The sequence below is a fragment of the Carettochelys insculpta genome, chromosome 5 (genome assembly GCF_033958435.1).
Source record: "Carettochelys insculpta isolate YL-2023 chromosome 5, ASM3395843v1, whole genome shotgun sequence".
NCBI lineage: Eukaryota > Metazoa > Chordata > Testudines > Carettochelyidae > Carettochelys > Carettochelys insculpta.
The window spans coordinates 59,829,229-59,848,148 of NC_134141.1; the positions used below are offsets into that span (position 1 = coordinate 59,829,229).

The window sequence follows — 18,920 nt, forward strand, 5'->3', positions numbered from 1 at the left end:
TGCTGCCTCGGAGATCTGGACAAGTAGGACTTTCTGTGCACTGCATGCTTTCCTTGTATGAGTGAGTGAAGACTAGGTAAAAATACATATTTGCTTCTGGATCACTCACAAGGCATTTTTGTTTTCTTGCACGCATCAATGCATCTGTCCTTTTAACAGGCTTGGAATTCTGCTTCTTACCTTGCCTTTATGTGCAGGGGAATGTTTCAAAAGAGCTAGGAGGTGGAGTTATGATTAATGTAAGAGCAAAATGGGAGTGGTCACAGCCAGGTAAACCTTCAGAAACAGAATGGTAAATAGATTAAGTATTTGCTGCCTGCCTGCCATCCTGTGCCCTTGCATTGCTTTGGAGAGACAGCCTGAAATCCCCGGTCCAAGCAAAACACATGGAGCTGAAAGAAAATAGCAGTGCTCTTTCGGGAGCAGATGGATTCTATAATCCTTCCTTCCAGGTAAGCCAGGTTTTTTTATTGTTGTTTTTCTTTTGTTTTTTGGTGTTTTTGTAGGGGGTTGGAAAGTAACTGATAGACTCTTGGAACCTGCACTAAGAGAGAACATTTTCTGCTCTGTGCATACAAATACTTCACAGCACACTTGGAGGCAAATCCTGTCGGTTTGCCAAGACACTTGAATAAAGGACTGAACGCAGCCGGCATGCTTACAGAGGCTCCATTTACTGCCTTCCTTTGTTACCCAGAGTTGCTGGGATAGCTGAGACACATGTTCGCAGTCAGCCTCCTGACTTCAGAGAAATTCACCTGTGCTCGTAGATTGCCACACTGACTTTTCGCACTCAGTTCTGAGCATCTCAGCCTAAAACCCTATTCAGCTGTTAGCAGTACTGTCAATTTGCTGGGCCTACTTTTGTTTGCAGCTGTGTGTTTTGGAATTCATTATCGCTGTGGTGCAGACACCGGCCCCATCAGAGCAAAGAAAATTAATACAGTATGAGGAAGTATTAGACCCCCAAAGCTTAAGTAGTAATCAAAGAAACAGCCTTACTGTAAGAGAAATAGTCACGTACGTCACCGCTCAGGGCAAATCTTTCTGCTTCTCTACGTGCAATGCCTGTAGCAGAATGGTGCTGTTGCAGCGAGCGCCAAGGGGCACATAGGATTTAGGGAATCTGCTCAGGGGGCCCACATGCTAAGCACAACATGGAGCCCACCTTAGCAAAAGTTCCCTGCATAACCATGCATTGCAATGGCAGGAAAGAGCAGCAAGGCCAATGTATCCTCCCTCAGGCCAATGTACTGGTCATGGTCACCTAAAGTGCTGGGACACAGATATGTGAGAGACAAGGCTCTGACACTGCTTTGCTGTGCAGGGACTCCTTCCTTTCCCTCCGCAACTACAAGCCTGCCTTGCTCCAAATTCAGTGAGCGTAATGAGCAGGAAGGACAATTAGCTTTTGCTGTTTGTGGGGACATGCGTATCAGCCAGTCAAAATTCACATAAGGCATCAAGCTTGTATTACAGGGCATCTAGAATAATACATTACTCCTATGTTCTGCATTCTACTGGGACCATTCATACCAACCAAATATTGTCTGTGACAATAGACTATAGCTGTTACTTCACACAGTGACTTACCAAGAGCTCAGAAGCAAAAACAGAATCTCAGATTACCTCAGTACCTTGCAATTTTGATAGTACATCTGAAACAGAACAAACTGAGCAGACAGAAGAGCATTTACATTCTGTGAAATTGAGGCAGTAGCATGCACTTTGGACCTGATGTGACACGAGCAGTCCACGTGCCAGCTGATCATATCTGAATTTGACCAGTGGAGACACTTTTGTTGGAAGAAACTAAAAAGCTGCCTTATTTAGGGATTCTATTTGTAATGTTACTTATTCCCTCAAAAGACACAAATAAGAAGAGAATATTTAGCTTCCAGTGCACAAAAATATATCACTGGGGAGAGGCCAGGGGAAGAAAATAGGCTCTTCAGCTCTCCCTAGTTCTTTCTATTTCTCTTAATCATACAGTAGGCCATTATTCTCTTCAAAGACGTGATGCCTAAGAGTTTCTGTTGCACTGGTAGTATTATATTAAACCACCAATAATTTCTGTGCTACACAATAAAAAGGTCAAAGTAGTCAGCAGTTTTCCAGGCCATAAACATGAGGGCATTGAGGAAAGTGATTAATTTTATTTAAAACTCTTTTTAAATCAGTGGTACTACCCTATAAATATAAACTCTGATGTGTATGAACTGTTTAATGATTAAACCACAAAATAACAGAAAAGACAGACAAAAAAAATCTGCTGTGGTGAGTTTGTTTTAGAAAGTAAATAAGACCGCTTTCAACAGTACTCCAGTGGATCTGATTGGTAACTGGTTTGTGATGTTTTCCTTCATCAGGCATGAAAGACCTACTTGCCTTGCAATATGAGAGACTATGCTAGGACCAAGGAACTATAACACAAGTAAAAATAGCAGTTGCTTTAACTTATTTTTATTATTTGTATAAATATTTGAGCTGCTTCCATCTCCGTTTGGCTATGGATATTTTAAGCAATGCACATAATCCCAGCATTCTCGCTGAACTGCGCAAACAAACTTTTTTTTTATACAATACACTGACAGGAAACACACACAACTTAGTAATCTACTGATAGCCTTGACCATGTGCTGTCTGTCTAGTAACTTTATTTCTAATATAGCCATCACTGTAGCATGTAAGCAGGTACCAATTTTTTCCAAAAAAAAAAAAAAAGGTAACATTTAATGTCTGCAAAGGTTCCTTCTTTAAGCCCTTGCTCTGTCCAGCTTCCCATAATGTTACATGGATTCCACTGGACCTCTTTGTAGCAATGGCCCCAATGAATGCACCTTTCCTTCCAGCTGTTTTGTGTTGGTACGTGTGCCTAAGAAACTGCAAGTTTTAGGGATGGCTACACTATCATGTGGTCACCAAAAACAGCATATTGGTGACAAAACAATGAGCATTTTTACACTTCAGTATGATTTTTTTTTTTTGTCAGGAGAAACACCCATTTTTGTGACAAACTTTCACACTAACAGAGAGGGAGCCATGCTAGACTGTATACTATCAAAACAAAAAGCAGTCAAGTAGCACTTTAAAGACTAGCAAAATAATTTATTAGGTGAGCTTTCATGGGACAGACCCACTTCTTCAGACCATAGTCAGACCAAAACAGACTCACTGGTATGGCCATACTGGGTCAGACCAAAGGTCCATCCAGCCCAGTATCCCGTCTGCCGACAGTGGCCAATGCCAGGTGCCCCAGAGAAGGAGAACAGAAGACAATGATCAAGTGATTTATCTCCTGCCATCCATCTCCTGCCCTTGTAGTGAAGGCTAGGGCACCATACTTTACCCCTGGCTAATAGCCATTTATGGACCTAACCTGCAAAAATTTATCGAGCTCTTTTTTAAACCCTAATAGAGTCCTGGCCTTCACAGCCTCCTCCGGCAAGGACTTCCCTAGGTTGACTGTGCGCTGTGTGAAGAAAAATTTCCTTTTATTAGTTTTGAACCTACTACCCATCAATTTCATTTGGTGTCCCCTAGTTCTTGTATTATGGGAAAAGGTAAATAATTTTTCTATATTCACTTTCTCCACACCATTCATGATTTTATACACCTCTATCATATTGCCCCTCAATTGCCTCTTTTCCAGACTGAAAAGTCCCAGTCTCTCTAGCCTCTCCCCATATGGGACCCGTTTCAAACCCCTAATCATCTTAGTCGCCCTTTTCTGAACCTTTTCTAATGCCAATATATCTCTTTTGAGGTGAGGAGACCACATCTGCGCACACTACTCAAGATGTGGGCGTACCATAGTTTTATATAGGGAAAGTATGATATCTTTTGTCTTATTATCTATCCCTTTTTTAATAATTCCTAACATCCTATTTGCTTTACAACTGCCGCTGCACACTGCGTGGATGTCTTCAGAGAACTATCCACTATAACTCCAAGATCCCTTTCCTGATCTGTCGTAGCTAAATTTGACCCTATCGTGTTGTACGTGTAATTTGGGTTATTTTTTCCAATGTGCATTACCTTACACTTACCCACATTAAATTTCATTTGCCATTTTGCTGCCCAGTCACTCCATCTGAAGAAGTGGGTCTGTCCCACGAAAGTTCACCACCTAATAAATTATTTTGCTAGTCTTTAAAGTGCTACTTGACTGCTTTTTGATCTTCACCCTTATAAAAGAGTGTTGGTTTTTTGTTTGTTTGTTTGTTTGTTTGTTTGTTTTTTCTCTCCCCTCCCTTTGTTGCCAACAAAGGGCCAGTGTAAATACTGCTGTTTCGTTTTGTTGCAGAACTGGCTTCCGCCAGCATTGCACCCAATGCCTGCCCTGATGGCATTGCTGTGTGTTTTGGTCTTTGCCACCCTACAGGCATATGTCCCTCCATTTTCAAAGCTCTTGGAAGAACCTGACAGCTGCGTGAGCTGCTTTGTTTGGGAACAAACAAACAGACGGAACATTGGAATGCTCCTCAGCCCAGGCCGGCTGCCGCTGCAGAGGGAGGCGGATGGGCTGCTGTGCTGGGTGGACATTCCTGAGCAGGGAGGCACACTGGGATGGGGACAGCACACTGTGAATGATGGTTCCCCTAACGTGAACATGATCTGTTGACAGAGGGGGGCAAGTGTGAACCCGCTCTGGATATTTTTATTCCATTGCCTTTTGGGTGTTGACATAGTCTCAGGCTACCTCTACAGTACGAAATCAATTATAATCATTTGAATTTATCTTGTAACGCTAGATTATAGAAATTCAAATTTAAGTATGCTCACCTCCTCACATGCTCCCCACAAAGTTGACTTGTTGCTGCCCCAATCAATTGGCAAACATCGACTGTTGCGGCAGTGCATTGTGGGAACATATCCCACAGTTCCCTCATCCCTGTAGCATTCTGGGTGTTTTCACTGGTGTGGCATGGAATTAATGCCCTGCACGTGGTTGGGGGTATTTGACATCATTTTCCCACGTTGCATTGGCCTCATTCCCCTCCTGTGGAAAGCAAACATCCACTTTTTCAGGGCAGAAGGAAGGAAAAAGGAGGGCATCAACAAAGATTGCCAAATTAACAAAAATCTCTTGCTCTATAACAGCATTGCTTTTTAAAACAGTAGTTTTAACTGAATTCTCAAGGATTTCATAAAAAGCAGCAGGTGTCTGAGTCTTCTCATCCAGCCCTCCATCCACTGTCCCCCCTCCCTTGGTCCCTGAAAATAATACAGGCACAATGCAAACTTGAAAAAAGAGTAGACAGTAAAGATTTTGGGAGAAACAAAGATTTTCTGAGGCAGGTTTTTGGCTTGCCAGTTCATTTACAGCTTCTGTGCCCTGGGATCGCCTAGTAGTGTCTCTTCTCCCCTCCCCCTCCACCCACTCTTCCCTGTGTTAAGGGGGCCGAAGTTAGAAGAGAGACAACAGAAAAAGTGAGGAAAAAGAGATGTGGCTTCCCTCTTCGCTACACAGACATGGCCAACTCTCCAAATTTCATTGCCATTGTGGGGGGGGGGGTTGATTATTGGGGAGGTTGAAATGATCAGTTGATGTGGTCCCCAAAAATCATTCTGGGTGGTGGGGTGTGGAGTCCGTGGCTTGAGGGCCACTTGAACTGTTCCCCCCAGCAGCACCCAGGCCCAACAATTCATAGCCACTGGGGAAACACCCCCTGCTCCCCACCCCCCGGTGACAACTAGCCCCAGTGTCCTTGTTGTGGGAGGGTTTGGGGGAGGCGTTACTTCCAGTCAGCCACCATGCCCCACAATTCATAGTCACCGGTGGAGACGTCTCCCAGGCGGTTGCAAGCCCCCCAGAATCTTAGCCACCTGGGGAGGCTTTCCCTGGACAGCCGCCAGGCTCTGCAGCCTTAGCTGCCAAGGGAGACTTTCCCTGTTGGCAGCCAGGCCTCTCAGGTCTTAGCCACAGAGGGGAAGATTTCCCCTGGGCAACTGCAAGCCGCCAAAAATCTGTCCCTCCCTTGGAGCCCTCACTGCATGCAAGCCAGGATGTAGTGCTACGGGGCAGCACGGTCAGCACCAAACGGCACGCATGTCCTCTTATTGGGTCTGGGGCTAGCCACGTGATGTGGTTGGGTGCAGAAATATCCCAACTGCATGGCACCTGTGGAGGAGGAGGAGGCCTCTTAGAAGTTTCTCAGCCTCTGTACAAGCACAACCCCCGCCCCCAACAGCCTAGCTGCCACATGGTATGGCAGGGCAACAGCTGGGGCCAGGGAGCACAGCAAAAAAAAAAAAAGAAAAAAGGAAAGAAAAAAAAAAAAAACCAAGTGTCACGTGGCTGAACTTCTATATTGGTTCTGAAAACCATTTTATATGCCCATTGTGGCTATTTGCCCCAAATATTGTGCTAGAGGTGCCATGCAAGGTGTCAGATGAAGGCTGATTATGCCCTGGATCTGTGTATGCTACTTGTGTGCCTCTATCATGTATGTAGGGAAAGTGTTAGAATTTCAGCTCTGCAGCTGTGTGAGAAACGTTTCGGTGCTGAGGCGCTCAAAGGGACATGTGGCTCCACCCCTGCCAATACAATAAACTGAGCAGAAGCCCAGGTGGCCAATACCCATTTTGTGATGGTGGGATTTTCCCACTGGGGCTGCAAAAAATGGAAACTCAGCACAGTGACCCACCTGGTCAGGTGGTAAGTTAAGGCCTGTGGAGAACAACAGAATTTTCCCTCCACATATGAAAAGCTATCAGATGGGGCCCCGGCAGGTATTTTCTTTGTTCTTCTGTCCTCGGGAGTTAAGCCTGTCTGGACTGGGGGCCCATCCCTCAGAGGAATGATGTGGATTTAGCAGTGTCCATCTCAGATCGTTCTGTCTCATGGCCTTGAAGGGTCCATGTCCCAGTATATGGACCCCAGTGGGCCAGATCTACAATGCTCCAATGACTGAATCTATGTAACCTGAAATGAACTTTCAGACACACTCAAGAATCGGCAAATATCATTGCTGGCCTGCAGGGGTATTTACAACTGATGCATGTAAAGTATTGCGTTAACAATTCTCTCTAAGCCTGTCCTTTCTTTGTTATTTATAAACCCTTAGATATTGGATCTAAGGATCTGGCTTTTGCTTGGTAGTTTGGGTAAGATCCAAGTACACATTGACCAGGGGCTGGGGCTGGGCCCTTCGGGGCCTGGGAGGATGTGTGTGGTATTTAGTGAACAAGGCTTAAGAGCCTCTCGCCTGAAGTGGGGTTGTTGGTCTGGGCGGGTAGAGCAGCTGAGAAGTCTGTGGGTTTTTCTTGTGTGGCTTCTGGCTGGCCAGTGGGGCTGGCAGAAGTGCTACGGAGACTGGTTGGGTTTGCCTTAGTGAGACGGAAATCCCAGGCTGGGGCTGTGAGTAGCTGGGATTTTAAGCAACGGTCCCCTGGAGTGACTTCTCTAGCTGTGCCCAGAAACCCCGTCCTATCACAGCAGGTGCTCAGCTAGCAGAAGTAGAGACAGAACCATGAACTCCGTGCAGGGGCTATTTGTAATGGGTAGATGCACTCACAGCACTAATAGCAAAGAGAGACATTTCTCAGCCTCTCATACAAGCATGAGCCCACAGCCACAGACTTGCTGGTCCTGAATTGAAATTCATGGTCTTCCTGTTAATGAATTCCTGCACCCCTGGAGAGCAGCAGCCAGAGCAGGGTATTGAGGGGTACATACTCAACACCTCAGGAGGCTCATAAAGTTGATTTAAAGACGTGGCACTTCCATTCAAACATTTAGATTCAAACTTGACACTAGACCCAGCTGGTTTCAGTGATGTTATGATACTGATGGTATTTACAGTGAAGACAGGCATGTTGTAATATTGAACTAACTGCCTTAAATTTGAATTTATCTCCTACTGTAGATGTAGCCTGTGTCATCTAAGCACTTTTCCCTCTTCAGTAGCAGCTTCAGCTTCCAAGAAGTGCCCCTAAAGGAAGGCTGATGAAAGTTGTACAGCAGCCTCCACACACTTGGAAAATCCAGCTACACTTAAAACCATTCCCAGGAGATGGCCCCGTTTAGTGCGTGAAAATCTTTTTGAGGTAGCAAAGAGGAGTGGTGGAGCTTAATAAATATTGGGTGCTTACAGGCACGGCTGACAACCTGTGTAGCTCCTCCTTCACTAAATTTTATCCATTCTCCATAGCACCCTCTTACCTGAGCATGTAACACAGCTGGAATGCTGCAACTACAAAGCCTACATGCTAAATTCCTTGTTGCAAGAGATACCTAGAAGCAGGGCCATAACAAGGGTCAGGTACCTGAGGCACTCATCTCAGGTGCCACTCCTCAGGGGGTGCAGTTAACTGGCTGGGGAGCTCCATCTGAGCTGCATGTGGCTCTTTAAGAGCCATTTGCAGCTCGTAGTGCTGCTGGAGGCTGATGCTGCAGGAACAAAGGCAGCTGCAGCTCCAGCTGGGAGGTTTGGGGTGTAAAGTTTTGAGTGGGAGTCACTGGCTGCAGCTGCTTTTGTCCCTGCACCAGCAGTCACCAGCAGCATAGTGACCTGCAAATGGCTCTTAAAGAGCTACATGCAGCCCAGAGGGAGCTAACCAACCATCTAACTGCACCCCCAGGGTGCCCCTGCCCTGGCTGCAGCTGCTGTGGGCACTCACAGTGCCTCCTTCACCAAACTTGCTGGCCTGGGAACTCACCAGCTAGATTTATAGGGGTGCTGGGGTCTGCCAGGTGTGTGGGATTTGGGGGAGAAGCTGGGTTGGGGGGCGGTCAGGGAGCTGCTGGGTGAATGGGGCTCCGTGGAGAAGTTGGGTTTGGGCAGCTGGGGTGGATGTAGAGAAGAGGAGCAGGCTGGGGTCAGTCTGCCCCCTGCCACTCCTTCCGCTTTATCTCTGCTACCTGTCGCCCTGGCTAATGCTCCCTGCCCCGAACCATGGAGGATGCAGCCTGCTCAGCCAGCCGCCCCAGCCCCACTGCCTGGGTGCCAGTCTGCGCAACAGGCGTGAGGGGGAAGCAGGCACCAGCGTCACCCGAGCTGCCTCCTGCTGGCTGTGGGTGACGCCCCTTCCTGTGACTCACTTCACCTCCCTGCCTCCTTATCTTTATGACAGATCAGTTGGGATTCCTGCCTGTGAAGGAACCACAGTGGGGTTCAAATTACTGTTTATTTTCTGTCTCTCACATGTAAAGCCTAGTCACGTATACACACCGCTGCTCTGGCTGGCTGTTAAACAGAGAACACACTGAGCATACCTGCTCTCTGCCTCTCTGCACATACAAGGTAGTGCAATGGCCTTGTAAACCCAGGCTGTGAATTCAGCCCTTGAGGGGCCTTTCAAGGTTCTGGGGCAGGTTAGATTAAGAAAAAGTGGGTGAGGGACGGCGATAGGCCCTGCTGTGAGTGCAGGGGGCTGGACTTCATGACCTTGCAAAGTCTCTCCCAGCTCTCAGACATGTTTTTGAGTTTTCTTTGGGAGTGAGGGAAGATGGGGCAATGTCTGTGTGGCTGAGCTGCCAGCACATCCTCCCCTAAGGAGGAGAAACTGACAAAAGTACAGTTTGATGTTGTTAAGGGCTGTCTCGTATTCACATGCGTTGAGGCTCTTGAAGCATTGATTTTTTTTTTTTGTAACTGAATTTGAAAAAAAATGGCTGTTCTCGCTATTTGGGTGCAGACCCCTGCTCTAGGCTCTGGGGTAGGTAATGCCCCCCTCACTAGAGCCAACATGCAGATAACACTCTCTTACATCCCTCCCCAGGGGGCCACCTGGGAACAGAGCTCAATCCCTTCCTTGCCTGAACACCTCAAATAACTATCTGTCCCAGTAACGACTCGTGGCAGGGTCATTCTGATGGGCCGTGCGTCCAATTTGTTGTCTCCCCACCTGGATAATGCACTTTCTGTGTAACTCTAATACTTGATGCTTAGTGTGTTGCCTGCCCTACCCATTTCTCCTGGGCAGGCCAGGTGCATCTCAACTGCATCTGCCTTGGCATGTTTTGCACCTACTCTTTAACTTTCAGACAGATGTTATACAGCTGGTGTCTTCAGGTCCTGGGCAGTCCTGAGTCCCTCATAACTATAATAAATAAATGGGGGTTTTGTCATTTATTATTTATTTCCCCTTTTTTATGAAATAACTACTATGAATTTATAAACCTTAGGGGGTAAAATTTTATATTCTTGCCTCAAGTGCAAAATTTGCTAGTTATAGCACGGCCTTGTAGCTAGGACTCCTGAATTAACACAAACCATTTTTTTAATGTCTTCAAGCTTTTATTAGAGATTTTCATTGGAAGAATTCCCCATCAGGCATGTAAATCATTGTGTATGTTTAACAATAGAGCACTGCCTTGTGCTTATGGAACAGAATGTCTTTGTTAGACACTGAAATATCTGTATCCCATGTGTCTGTGGGGTTCTCTGTATGGTTACAACGTACCTAAGTAATGTTGAATGGGGGCTATGCAATATTGTGTGTTCTGGAGCATGGCCATTCTTAGTTGGTGGAGTGATTTTGTCTGGTTAATTCTGATAACTTTGAATGCTGTTAATGTTAAGCCAGTGAACACCTCCCTGGTTTGATCATCTGGACATCTGTGCTGTGCTGTTGCCTAATCAAGGCTGCGTCACTAATGCCACAGTCTATCCATAAATGGGCTGTCTTGTGTAACAAAATTCAGTTCCCACCCTATAACCAGGGGCTAATCTGGCTCATCTCTCAAACACCCTAATTGGATTGTTATCTAAAGATCGCTCAAAGTTAGTGCTAAGACTGTGGGCACTCCTTAGAACTCCTAAGTCATGGTTTCCCAAACTGGGGGGCATGAAGAAATTCCATGGGGGTAGCAAGGTGACCTAGCCCCCTCCACCATTCTACCCCACCTGAAGAAAGATCTGGCCTTTGCTTCCGGCTCTCGGCCCCTGCCATTTTAAATGAGTGACCTGGCACAGTCGCTATAAAAAGCAGGCAGCTGACAAAGACCCAAGTGAAGCTGGTTGCCCTCTGTAAATGAGTGACTCTGGGTTGCGGGGGGGGGGGGCGGCGGCCAGGATGTGATTAGATGGGAGGCTGGGGGTGCCTGGCTTTGTGGGAGGTCAGGGGTGAAGCTCGGGTAGGCAGCTTGCAGGACTTGTGGGGCTCAGGTGGCTGGCCCCAGCAGTGTGGAGCTTGGACTGGTGGGTGGGTGGCTGGCCCTGGCAGCGTGGACCTCAGGAGGCTGGCCCTGGCAGCACTGGGCTTAGGCAGGCAGCTTGTGTGGGTGGCTGGGGGGTGATTGGCTGGTCTCGGCAGCACAGGGCTCAGGCAGCTAGTGGGCAGGTGGATATCTGGCCCCAACAGCATGGGGCTCGGGCGGGCGGCTCTGGCAGCACAGATCTCAGGCAAGTGGGCAGCTGGCGTGGGCCCATCTGGAGTCTGACATGGGGCTCAGGCAGCTGGCCAGCTGGGGCTGCACCAGGCAACCACAGGGGGTCAAGAAGCATTTGTGCTTATGTTTAATTTTAGACAACATTTTGATATCAAGCTTTTGTGTTTTATGTCAAATTATGAATTGAATTTTTTGTTGGTAAAGAGGAGGTTGGGGGGCATGAGGATTTCTCTAAAATAAAAAGCGGGGCATGATGCCAGAAAGTTTGGGAACCACTATCCTGAACAATAAGTTTCAGCTCCTCTTTCCCAGACCAATGGAAGGTAGCACATACTGAGGACTTGCTGGGGGGACTCCTATGCATTCCAAATCCCTTAACCTGTTAAATAACCAGCAAATACAAAGCATAAATTGAGTTAAACACAGAAGGTGAATGGCACAGCAGTAGGGAAGTCAGGAGGTAGGAAGACTCAGGCTCCCACGAGATGAGAACCCAAGACAAGCCAAAGGGCAGACCAAGATTATATTTCTGATCCTCTGTGACTTTTAAATGAGAAGCTTCAAGAGTTGTTTGTTTTCTTTCTGCTTCAGGTATCAGAGATGTAGCTGGGCTAGTCTGTGTATCTTCAAAAACAAGAAGTCCTCTGGCACCTAATAGACTAACAGGTTCTTTGCCCACAAAAGCTTATGCTCCAAAATATCTGTTCGTCTATAAGGTGCCACAAGACTTCTTGTGCTTTCTGCTTCAGTTCCTCTGGTTTTACTTCTCTACCTGTCAAAAGTGTTGTCTGCTGTGACAGCGAGTGTTGTATTTCTTTTTAGTGACAGGTCCCAGAGGTGCGATACCGCGAAGGATGAAAGACAAAGACGAACATAGACAGCAGGGGGCCAACAGTTCTATAGTCTGAAGGCCCTGAGTTTATTATTCTCACAGCTTTTATAACCAAGTGAGAGCACATTATTATGAGAAAAGCAGTCAGCTACAATATAACTGGCTCAGCACTTCTATCTCTAAAAAAGCCACATCAATCCTCCCAGTCCTTGAACATGAACTCTCAAACACCTAATTAAAACAACACAGCTCCTTGCGGTTTGCCTACAAGAGAGCAGGTGTTTCGTTTGCAAAACATGTTATGTTGCTCTAGATGCCAAGAGCCCAGCCGGGCCTGGGAGACACGTGGGGGGGAGAAGGCAAAACTCCTTCAAGCGAGCCCTTTCTTATTGGTTTCCATAAGCCAGGCAGTGCAAAACCCCAAGCCCAGTGGTCACCAGCCTTTTTAAGTACACGTTCACCTTTTTGAATTTAAGTGCAATCCAGGATCCCTGCTTATTTCCCTACTCCTTCTTTGCTACCCTGCTCACTCCATCCTGACTCCTCCGCCCTCACTCCCTTTCACCAGGCTGGACAAGGGGTTGCAGTGCTGTGAGTTGCAGGCTCTGGTCTTGAGCCAAGGGTTTCAGAGTGTGGGAGGGACTCTGGGCTGAGCCTGGGACAGGAGGGAATTCAAGAATGAGGCAGGGGCTCAGGATGCAGGCTCAAGCTGGGCATCCCTTATATCAGGCAGCTCCAGGGTCATGCCACAGTGGAGCTAACGCAGGCTCACACCCACTCCAGCCCTGCACTGCTCCCAAAAGCAGCTGGAGGGGACAGCTAGGCAAGCCAACGTGAGGCGCAGATTCTTTTAAACAGAGAACAATTGCAGTCTGAGAGGTCTTTGTCTCTGTGGCTGATGCAGGGGAGACAGAGAAATGATTGCTCCTAAGCAGCTGGAAATAATCTAGTAAATATCCTGGACATCTCATAATCAGCCATAGGTACGTAAGTAGAAAGAAAATGTTTAGTTAGTTGTGATCAGGTTTATGCTTGCTTTGAAAATGGTGTGGACTTTTTCAGATTCTCTGGTTAATTATTTGATTCTTTCCCCTGTACTCTGTCACTTCCAAGATGAATCCCAGAAAAGTAATTTTCTGTGCTACACCCAGAATGTTTTTGAGGAGTTTTCTCTTGTTTTGTGAATTATTTTTAAGGCAATGATCTGTTTCTTGTGTCCTCAAGAAGGGCATGTGTATATTCATGCTTTAGACTGAAAGGTCAACTATCAGATTACAGTTCTTTGTTTCCAAGCTCTCTTCTAAGGGAGGATTAAGATCTTGGGGTTACCCCACAGGGATACATCCCAAGTGCGTCGTCCTGAGCTAAAGGGATTTTTTTCTCACTTGGGTGATGGCAGTGATATTTCTCCCGCCCCCGGGGTAGGGAGTCTGTGACCTTTGGAAACTTTTTAGGCAGAGCCATTAAAGGCAAGGTATTTGAAGGATTTTACCGCAACCAACTTCCTGCTCTCAGAGCGTTGGAGTGGGGAGGAAGCCCTGACAACCCCTTCTCTCCCTCTTCTGCCCTGCTCAGGAAGCAGGAGGCTCTCGGGGGGGGCAGCTCCAAGAAGGGCAGGAGCAGGACCACCTGTCAGAGGCTCCAGGATCTGCCAGTCGATCCTGATCTACTGATTGGTGACCTCTGCCCCAGCCCATCTGTTACAGTGGATGTGAAAGTAAGAATGTATCCCAGGCTTATAGCTGCCTTGTTCCGCATAGCTGATTTAAACATCTTAAACTATTGAATGTACACCAGTGAGTTTAATTTACACTGTTTCTGCATCTTCACATTGGGCCCACTGAATTTAAATCTGATAGATCCTCTTCCATCTCTCCACTGTATGTGGGAGGCCGTTTGTTTCAATTCAATACAAAAGCAATGAATATTTCTCTTCTTTGTTCAGTAGCTTTGATACCTGTCAGCATATGCTGTCAACAATTGATTTAAAAGTTCCAAATTCCTGGACATCACAAGACTGTCCTGGAAGAATCTGTCTCACAATACAAGCATATTGATGCCTTTATAAGAACAGTGACATGCTAGTTAATAGAAAAGGCAGGATTAAAAAAAAGCCAGGGGAGAGAGACCTGGTGAATCACCTCTAAGACCTCTTCATTTACCACTAACTGAATAAACAAATGCCTGAAACATTGAGGAGATGGACTTTACCTGTCAAATAAAAACCAAAGGCTCTGGATACCAGACAAGAAAAGAACATGAGCAATTATGTAGTTATATTTGGACATGTAAGTACCGTGATTGTGCAAACACATCAAATATTTCTCCACATTAAAATCAACCAAGTGTCATTTACATATGTCGACACTGGATACACATTGAAGTTCATAGTCACCATAACTAATCTGTAACAACAATATCACAGTTTCTTCCTCAATAATCTGTAACCTTCAAGTTGTTCCTCTGATGCTGTGATATTAGCCCATCTTTCATCATCACCCGGAAAACATTTTGTGTGCGCACTATGTCTAGACAGAATAATAAACAATGATAAAGGAAACTGTGCTGGCTTTGTTTAACAGATTGCTGTGGAGTCACATCTAGAATATTCTTCAAAACTGGTATGCTAGAAGTGGGGGAAAGAGACAAGAGAAGCAAACCAAATGGTTCCAGATTTGAAGTGCATGGTTATGTAAAAAGGATATGCCAAATAAACCCCTCTCCTGATGCTAAGAGGACATCATTCAGGTTTACAAAATAACTTCACTATCGGACAAGCCCTTCACATTCAACCAGTTGCTAGTTTGCTACAAGGAAACCCCAAAACTGTGTCTAGACTAGCCCCCAATTTCAAAGAGGGCATGGTAAATAGGATGTTGGGAGATTACTAATGAAGCGCTGCGGTGCATATGCAGCACTTCGTTAGGCTAAATCTCCCTCGCGGCAACTTTGAAGTGTGAAACTTCGAAGCGCCAGCTTGCATGTAGTCGTGGGTACTTCTCGACTCCTCCTTTTACTCCTCAAAACAGCACTGTCCTGTTGCCAAAACTTCAGTAAGTGGCTCGGCACATGTAGTGGTCACAATAAAATCCCTAATTAGGGAAAATTGATGGTAGGCTTGATTTTTCTTTTTTTTTCTTTTCCCCTTTAAAAGCCCACTGATGCCAATGGAAACACTCCCTTACTTCAGTGAGATTTTCATCAGTCTCTACATAAATAGTCAAGCCCTACTAAATTCAGGGGGTCCAGAATTTGGCCATATGACTTGTGATCACGAGGTTTCTTTGGATGGTTGTTTTTGTTTTTTACATTGTGCGATCCATCATATCAGCAGAAAAGGTTGTTATGAAGCATGAGTATTGTAAAAGTTAAGCAAAACCTTGATGATCTAGTTATTTTTCCTCTTTCAAATGAGAACTTACATTATTTAAGACAAGTATCAGAGAGGTAACCATGTTACTCTGTATCTTGGATAACAACAAGTCCTGTGGCACCTTTATAGACTAACAGATATTTTGGAGCATAAGCTTTCGTGGGCAAAGACCTGCTTCATCAGATTCATGAGTATGTGGGGGGGGGCGCGTTCAGAGGGGTATTTAAAGAGTGGTGTCCGGGTAGAAGGGAGGACCAGAGCTGACAAGTTCTATTCAGCAAGGTGGAAAAGGCCCATTATCAGCAGTATGTATCAAAAGAGGAAAGAACAAGTCACATCAGACAGGGAATATGGCCCGTTGTCAGAGTCTAATGCGGAGATGTTAACACCTGTGGCAGAGAAGCTGCTTTTGTAAGGGGCCAGCCACTCCCAGTCTCGGTTTAATCCTTGGTTGATGGAGTCAGATTTGCAAATAAATTGCATCTCAGAGATTTCGCTCTCCATTTGAGTTTTGAAATTTCCTTGTTTTTAGGACTGCTACTTTGAAATCTGCTTGAGTGTCCAGGGAGATTGAAGCGTTCTCCCACAAGTTTCTGTAAATTACCGTTCCTGGTGTCTGATTTATGTCCATTTATTCTTTTACAGAGAGACTGTCCAGTTTGGCCAATGTAAATTGCAGTGGGGCATTGCTGGCACATGATGGCATATATTATATTAGTAGATTGTGTAGGTAAAGGAGCCCCTGATGGTATGGTTGATGTTAGGTCCTGTGATTATATCACTAATGTAGATATGTGAGCAGAGTTGGCAGCAAGGTTTGTTGCAGGGATTGGGAGAGTACTTCAATCTCCATCAACCAAGGATTAAACAGAGACTGGGAGTGGCTGGCCCCTTACAAAAGCAGCTTCTCTGCCACAGGTGCTAACATCTCTGCGTTAGACTCTGACAATGGGCCATATCCCCTGTCTGATGTGACTGGTTTTCTCCACTTTTGATACATACTGCTGATAATGGGCCTTGACTGAATAGACTTCATCAGCTCTGATCCTCCCTTTTACTGAGACCCAAATCTTTAAATACCCCTCTGAACCTCTTCTCCCCCCCGCCCCCCACAATCCCCAACTCACTCATGCATCTGATGAAGCGGGTCTTTGCACACAAAAGTTTATGCTCCAAAATATCTGTTAGTCTATAAGGTGCCACAGGACTTCTTGTTGTTATTTAAGACATGAATTCTGTGGGCCATATTTACCATGATCTATGAAAGTTGTGTGGGGCTTGATGTAAACATAGTTAATAAAATAACTCACTATGATTTTAGGTTATTGCAAACTCGTCTTCACCTTTACTGGATTTCAGAAGACAGTTAGTTACAGTTACTTTTAGACATATGACACTTCAAGAGTTTAATAGTTTGCATGTTTTTGTTGCTTATTTTATGAAATGAAATGTAAATGAAATGAAAGAAAATCCTACAAAATCCCTAATTTATTCCAATAAGAGAGGAGTGAAAACTTCAAGGAAAATGCCTCCCCTTTGGCCATAAAGATATAATTACCTTCAGGTTCAATTGCACAGACTCTCTGGCATGCAGCTTTAGAACTTCTGTTTTGCTTTAATTTTTTATGTAGTGAGAATGAATTGACTTTTTGTCTTGCATAAAATATTCTGTCAATGAAGATACCATAGATTGTACTCTTGCTAAACTACCCACCAGAGAAGTCTCCTCTAAGAGCAGGATACTTCCCCCCCCTTCATATGTGATGTGAAGATAGACTTTTTTGAGTATCTGAAAGAAAATGTCACTTTTTGGATTTATCGAGACCACAAAAGCTGAACCAGGAGTCTCTTGCCATTATTTCTTTTCCTCCTCTGCTCAAGGAGAAAATTCTCAGTTTGAACACCACACAAAGAATTCTGAGTATACCCTTATGAACACTGATTTTTATATAGCCTGACATACTCTGTTTAATTTTAAGGAAAATATGCATAGGTGGGAAATACTTTGGTATATCTAAGCTCATGTAACCACTTAAATGGTTGAAATGGAAATTTTTGATTTTTATTCCTTAAATGCTTAATGCTAGGACCCTCTTTCAGGACAACAAAAAAGCAATTATGTAGCACATTAGACTCTCAAAATAATTTATTAGGTGATGAGCTTTCATGGGACAGACCCACTTCTTCAGATCATAGCCATACCAGAACAGACTTAACCATTTCTGGACCTCTGTGCTTTATATATTATCAAGGTTGACAGGTCTGATTTGCCAGCCTTTAAGTTTTTCTGAAGAGCAGAGGGACAGGGGCAGGGGAAGGAGGGGATTGGGGAAGTTAATTGTTAAATAAAACTAGGAGGTGCCCCTATTCAAGGATTGCCCCTCCCTTCCTTATGCTCCCTAACTGTCAGCTGCTCTCACCCAGGGGTGGGCCCCATGCTTCAACCATGTTCCCAATACAGAAGTTTTCCCTTCAGTGGCATTGTCCTTGGGGGAAGGTAAGGCTGGCCAGTCAGCTGCCTTTGCAGAGATGTGGGCATCTGGCGTTTTCCTGGCCCTGCCTGGGAACAGGGGCTGTGGGGTTATGAGGTCATAAGGTGATGACTTCTTTGTAAACCCCTGGAACAGATGAGAAGGATGGTAACCCTTGGGTTTCAAGACACATTTCAGCCTTCTTTATAAGATATCTAAGACACAAGCCTCCTTCTCAGCCTTAGCTGGATCCTGTTAACTGCTCTTCCATCGTTTAGCCTTTGAACGGTAAAGTTCTGCATCTTAATTTCTTTATTAATAAAGCTGTTATAAGCAGGACTGTTAGTGACTTTAAAAATATCACTGGCACTTGAACCATACATAAAGGTCAAAAGGCCAACTTTTGGCACTCAGCCTCAGAAAGGGGCTGATCCCAGCTACAGACCCTGCTTTGTGTAGCTGCAGCCTGCACCTGGGCTGCTTATGTTTCTGTCCCATCAGGATGTGCATTCAAGACTGCACCCCCAGACTGGAGCTGGAGTACACAAGGTGTGGCAACTCTACATTTTCTGCAAGACTGACCCTTTTGTAGAGTGGCGCTGCCACCTTTTAATAAGGATTCAAATTTATCTGAGGTGAGATGTTGCTCAGCGCACTCACTGCAGCCTGTTCATCTCATTTCAACCAAGCAGGTAAAGCATACAACAAACAGGCCATAACACAGCATTGTGAAGAAGCCATCTTCCATTTCAGCACTGCTCTTCAAATGTGATGACATCAACATCAGTCACGACTTAATACTTTCCCAAAGCACTGCCACTAGACTAGACTTAAATTGTTCTTGTAATGTTAATGAGACATTGAAATGCTATTGTAATTTAAGGTACTTACAACTTCTGTTAAACA

The 18,920-nt window shown here is 45.3% G+C and overlaps 1 protein-coding gene across 1 annotated transcript in view; it reads left to right on the forward strand.

Annotated features, from left to right (window-relative positions):
• The first annotated feature begins 386 nt into the window (after positions 1-386).
• The window catches only part of SLC28A3 (solute carrier family 28 member 3), an 83,155-nt gene continuing 64,621 nt past the window's right edge, over positions 387-18,920 (forward strand). The window contains exon 1 of the mRNA XM_074994170.1: positions 387-452. Coding sequence (XP_074850271.1) covers positions 387-452 — 66 coding nt within the window. The remainder of the gene's footprint in view (positions 453-18,920) is intronic.